This window comes from Ruditapes philippinarum, unplaced genomic scaffold (assembly GCF_026571515.1).
Source record: "Ruditapes philippinarum isolate M1 unplaced genomic scaffold, ASM2657151v2 ctg978_1_1_1_1, whole genome shotgun sequence".
Taxonomy (NCBI): Eukaryota; Metazoa; Mollusca; class Bivalvia; order Venerida; family Veneridae; genus Ruditapes; species Ruditapes philippinarum.
The window spans coordinates 130,523-136,878 of NW_026864178.1; the positions used below are offsets into that span (position 1 = coordinate 130,523).

The 6,356-nt window shown below is 33.9% G+C and overlaps 1 protein-coding gene across 1 annotated transcript; it reads right to left on the reverse strand.

Moving 5' to 3' along the window:
• Positions 1-568: 568 nt before the first annotated feature.
• LOC132724719 (protein sneaky-like) lies at positions 569-6,061 on the reverse strand. The gene is made up of 4 exons (XM_060709659.1): positions 5,156-6,061; positions 4,586-4,674; positions 3,775-3,876; positions 569-3,010 (listed from the first exon to the last, which is right to left on the reverse strand). Exons 1-4 carry the CDS (start codon positions 6,059-6,061, stop codon positions 1,855-1,857), a joined length of 2,253 nt encoding a protein of 750 aa, XP_060565642.1. The 3' UTR covers positions 569-1,854.
• Positions 6,062-6,356: the final 295 nt, after the last annotated feature.

Sequence of the window (6,356 nt, forward strand, 5' to 3'; positions counted from 1 at the left end):
ATGTATTAAATTTTGTGAAAGAAAATTTAATGTGATACATTATTGATAATTTTATCCCAAAAAAATGTGATCATGTTAAACTCATAAAAATTCCGCCCCCATGAATTCTGTCCGAGAATTCCGCCCAGAATTTTGTTTGACAATTCCGTTCCGAAATTCCGCCCCGAGATTCCGCTTCAAAATTTTGCCCAAAGATTCCGCTTCAAAATTCCGCCCCAAGATTCCGCTTCAAAATTCCGCCCCAACTCATTTGCATATTTCGTCCCAATTCCGCCCAGAATCCGTCCCGTTTCCGCCTGGAATCCGGCCGGAATCCGTGCCAAAAGCAAATGGTTTAACACTTGTATATTTGGGGGAGAATTTAAATTTCTGGGCGGAATCTGCCATTGAATTCCGCCTCATTTCCGTGCAGAAAATTTCGTACAGGCTTCCCCGAGGTTTGTCAAAATACAGTTTATATTATTTTAATATGAAGTTCAGTTTTAAGTTATTTTCCAGGAACTAATTTTAACAAATGTTTTATTTGTTGATATAAACTGGGATGTACTATAACGTATCGTATGTTCCAGATATAAATAAATCGAATGAGAAATTAAAATTTCGAATGAAATCAGAAAATCACGCTTATATTTGGCTAATAGAAATTTATTTCACAGACTGGTCTGTTTCAGTGACATAATGAAAAGCTGCTGCCATTGTAAAAGCAATTTTGTATGTGTATATTTATTAAAGTGGGGCTGTTCTGGCCATATATAATAGCTTATTGCATCTTGAAGGAAATGGTCACAAAATGATGCCTGCAATAACTAAATAAATAACTAAATCGGAACTCCTCGGCGATTATTCATAATATTTATCCGAAAATTGACGGAAAAGGCCGGGAAGATGCGATTTCTTTTTTCCCCTAATTTCAATGCATTTGAAAGTTATGTTGCTAATCAAATGCACAAAGGTTAAAAAGTAATGCCAGTTTCTTTTTCAGAAAGTCTCAAACTTATTCTGTGAAAGTGTTGTTATTTCATGATAGATCTGACTTTTTCTTCTTTTCAAACATAATCATTATTTTCTAAGGAATTACATATAACGTGTAGATTCTGTTCATATATGGACGTTTAAAGATTAGCATTTGTCAAAAGTTTCCCATCAGGGAATGCTCCTAAATAATCAAAATCAAAGCTCTAAAAGAACATATATGTTGTTCGGGAAAACAACATTCAGGAAATGAATTTTCATGCAGACTTTGTTTTGTATTGGGTTGATTATTTTTACATATCAGAGTATGAATGTAATGATATCCATCCAGAAACATACCAAATATTTGTAAAACGAATATATTGAAATCAATTGAAACAGACAGCTTAAATCAATATAAAATGGGGCGAAAAATGGGGCGAAAAAGTGATGATTTTTTTAAATCAAATATCGACTGTTCTGCCATGGATATTACTGCGACATACAATATTCCAATTACAGAAAAACAAACGAACAATAGTTCGCCCTTCATGTACAACGTTAAGTGAAGGTACTCAGCATGATATTTCAGTACATATATGTCTTTTGTACCACATACTCGTACATGTGTTCAGGATAAAAATGTATTTATTTCTGTCAAAATTAATTTTTGAATTTTCTAAATCCATTCCACTTATCATTACGTCAATAGCAAGAATGCAGACACAAAACGTTGCAATGGCGCCATGTTGACTACCATCAGCACATATAACATTTGATACACCTCTGATTATTGTAAACATATACATGTATGTATAGAGCACAATTTTGTTGGAAAGATATAATTCCTCGAAGAAAGCAATAGTATATATATTTCCATGCAACAATATTTGATATAATAGACTAGTCTCTTAGTTCGACTTCCTCTTGGTAACATAAAGGACAAACTCCGCCAAGAATCACTCTGCAGTCGTCACAATAGACAGCTGTACAGGCAACATCATCCCTTACCCCAGTACATTTCGTCAGCTTTACTGAGTCAAATGTTCCCTTTGTCTCCTCACAGCTGCTGCACTCTAACTGCTGTCTCGATGGAACAAGATTGGCAATGCATTTGCAATTGGTTATGAGCCACGTAGAAAGCCGGAATTTTTTCTTCATAAGACTTTCTTTGTGAGCCGACCGTACTTCTTGACGGAGAAATCTTTGACGTGCGATACGTTTATGACGAATAGTCTTGTGCAAATATTCCATTCGTGAAGCTTCTTGTTCTGGATAGAAGTATGCAGCAATTTTCCTGCGCATGCGCATTGCATAACCATGAAACATCACGAAGCACAATGCCAGTAGATAGAGAAGGAAAAAGCCAACAACAGTGTCTCCAGATGTAGATGTTGGGTTTGGTAAACATTTGTCTAGGTTAACATGTACGTGGAATACATCATCTATGTTTATGCCTTTAAAAATTTCCTTATAAAAGCTGGCAATGAAACCCTTTCCTTTCACGTCAACGGTCAACCGGCGTTTATCATTCAGGTCTATTTCGACTTTACCAAACGTCTGGATAAGATTTAAGATATAATACAGAAAGAAATCGAACAAAACCACGACAAAACAAATAAAGGCATGTATAAAAACATGAGCGAGACCAGTTTTACAACTGCCAAGCTCTTGCTTTGTTAGTTTTAATGACCTTGTATGAATGTATTCTGATTTCTCTATTTTCTTAATAGGCAATAAAGATTCCTCGCCATTTTCCTCCTTTTTCTTGTCAAGTTCAATGAATTCTTTTGTTATGTATGTATTGTCATACCCGTCTTTTGCCATATAATTTTTGAAGTATAAGAACGCTTGGATAAACATTAAAAGCAAAGACAACGACAGCACATACTTCATTGTCGTAATGATAGTTTTTATTGTAAGAACGCTTGACTCAGTCTTCTCATCTATTCGTCGTTGTACCATGCTGATTTCTTCCGAGTTATTTCCATTGTCTTCAAAATTACCATCTACCTTAACTCCAGGGCTAAAATACTTTTCTGCTTGGCCAATAATGTCTCTAAAAACACGAAACAAAAGCTCTGATTATTCACTGTTCATTGATTTTTGAAAGATGGTTGCAATTTCTTATGATATAATAAAATTTAAGATTAAGCGCCTGCTTTTTCTGTATAATATAAATCATTAGATGAGAACCGTTCTCACCTACGATGTCCTCATGTTAACTTGTATTGGGATATCTAACAGTTATCAAATTATACAAAAGAATAAAACGCCTTGTATTGGTACTTTCAAATAATTCCTGCTTTCAGGAACCCGGCAAAGTTTGGTATTCCCGTGTAATCCCGGGGTACAAACAAACAATTATCGTTAAAGCCTCGCAGTGAACTACCGTTCATAACAGAGTTGCGGTTATCATCTGTAACTGCAAATGTTTGTTTGAACCGTGGGATAAGATGAGAAAACCAAACGTTTGACGTGTTTCGTAGTATCTCTATAAATGGTTAACTACTAGCTAACATGTTATATGCTACAATACTTCTAGGACAGCGAATGACGCGCTGTTAATTTTTTCATACGAATTTCTTTTTATTCATACACGTACTCTTGTCACACTGGAAAGAAATGCGTGTATTACATTAACTAAATTTTTTTTGCTTGAAAATGCTCAAAATTAACTGAATACATTATAATTTATTAAATATTCATTTACATGGACAATTATTAGTAAAAATAATGATTATCTGTATCCAAATATTACAATGTTCATAAAATAACCAGATTTCATTACCATGATATATTATAAACTGATTTTATGCTTACTTCATATCTTTTGTAACACCAGCAAAGTTGTCACTTATCTTTAATGGAGAGCATATATCAGTTAGAGTGTTCAAACTGCTGCACTGAGTAAGGCATTCCTCTCTGAAGTAAGCAAAAGAAATGTTAACCCTGTAGCACGCATACATTAGAAAACAATATATAAAATGGTGATAATGTTGTTGTTAATGATAATGATAAAATGATGTTTGTAATGATGATGATATTATATGATATGATAAAGATGAAAAAATGACGACGATGATAATGATGATGATGATGATGATGATGATGAATAACACTCATATTTTAAGGTTTATTATGCCTCAGAAACGAGCACTATTTCCCTGTCTGTATAAGGGCAAACAATAGTTAAATGCTTAACACATGAAAAAGTAGGGTAGAATGTGAAAGTATTTGTAATAAAAGTAGAATAAACATAAACAAAATAGTATTTTGACTTCCAAAATACTCGCTGTGACCTAACTATTTTTACTTTTTTCCAAATGGTTCAGGTTATTGACAGTGAGTAACCTTTTAAAAATAAGCGCAGTATATCAAAAATAAAAAGCTTTTGAGTAATAAAAATGTATTACTGTAATGGGGTTTATTATAATTGACGTATATTTCTTACAAAACAAAAGTAAAGAAAAGAAAAATAATAAAACGATAACATAGAAGGAATGCATCGTATTTAGAAGTAATGATAATTTTGATCGGATGCGACGGGAATTTTGTGAAAGATATTATTTATATGGATAAATTGACAAGTTTGTACATTTTTACTAGTTTAACATAAGTCAAATGTTTATACCTTAGATTTATAGGAAATGTCGGAAGTTCGTTACAGTCGTACAGTTTTATACATTCTTGATTAACTGTCTTTAGTGGGCTGGTGCATTCCTGAAAGTTAAAAAAATGCACGTGTGTTTAAAGTATATAGAATAAAATTTCTCACCGTTAACATTATATACTTGCTTTTCTTTCAAATCGGAATGTAGTATCATTATGTGCATAATATAGATACTAATATAAAATATTGAGAGATAACCCGAGGAAAATCAAATAACCAATCATTCTCTTTTTACACATTATACTAAAATACATTAAATTACCATTCTATATACCATATTGTTGTTCTGGTTAGGTTTACAGTTCTATTTATGCAGAATGACAGACACATCTAACAAAACATTTTTTTCTAAAAATAATTTGTTTTCATCAATATTGTTTAAAAGATATTATGATATTAATTAAGGTACATGTATAATTCTCAATTTTTACCAGAAATGTTTGGCAACTTTCTGTAATCAATTCCACATGTGGAATATGTATTGATTCAATTTTCTGCACTAGGAAATAAACACCAGGGAAAACAAATTACCTCATAGATTTTGTTCATACTTGTATCCACGACATTAAAGTCATTCTCCAGTGCATCAATGGCGTCTCTCAATTCCTTAAAGTCAACAAACATGCTGTTCTGGATGTTTTCTAGTGACTGTCTTTGTTGCTCTATATATTTTGCAACATCTCTTATAGGCTCTTTTGACTGCTGTAATAATATTCTGGATTGATTGGCAATTAGGTCAATCACACATGCCATGCTGTTTCCGATTTCCTTACCATTGTGTGTAATGTTTAGAATCGGCCCAGTTAATATACCAGCAAAAATAACCGAAAGAAGTAGTGTTCGTCCTTTTCCCGTTGTAAAGTTTGGAAAAACTAGAGCCATGATACATCTACAGATCGGAAAGAAAGCTAGCCCAATACAAATGAAAATAGTACTGACAGATGCGACGATTCCTGCAATAATACCACTGTATTCAAAATTACAGTATAACAATACGAATATCAGACTTCCGACAGCCAGACCCGAAAACACCCCAAAGACAGCTTTCATTCTTTTATTTTCTTCTCTTCCACTATTAAACAGCATTTCAGTGCTAGCAAATAGTTCGCCAAGTTTCCTGTTCTTCATCTTTTGAACGTTATCTTTAGAATTATCATCTTTGGCAAAGGTAACTGTGCTTGGTGATATATCATTTCCCTTCCCTGACTGCTGGTAAGAGCTTTCAAATGTGGACTCCTGCCAAGATGTTACGGATTCGGGAACACTCGTAGAATGGTGAACAGTCGGACGAAACGATAGCGCAGTTGAAGGCTGTGTGTTGCTCGGAGCCACATCTTCGCCCTGTCCATATTCTGTATAAATAACGATCAAAAGTCTGAAACATACTCCCAAATGATAAATATAAACCTTTGTAACAACCGTTGACAAAACTTGCATCAAGCGTCTAATCGTGTATCGCGACCCCTGTTACCAAATGATATCACCATATGACGCGAGCAACACAGAGGTCGCTTCGCTCTGGTCTTACTGTGTTTAACACATTACAAAATCGCGCCTATACCTAACACACTTCTACATAATTGCTTCTGCCCTTTGCAAGTTACTGGTCGGCGACTTCTTCTTCTATGTACATTCTCGTATTTATTGTTAACACTACTATACCATCAATACAGTTAACACATAACTCCTCACAATGACATATACAAAATTAACATGCTTGTTTGGTCCTGAT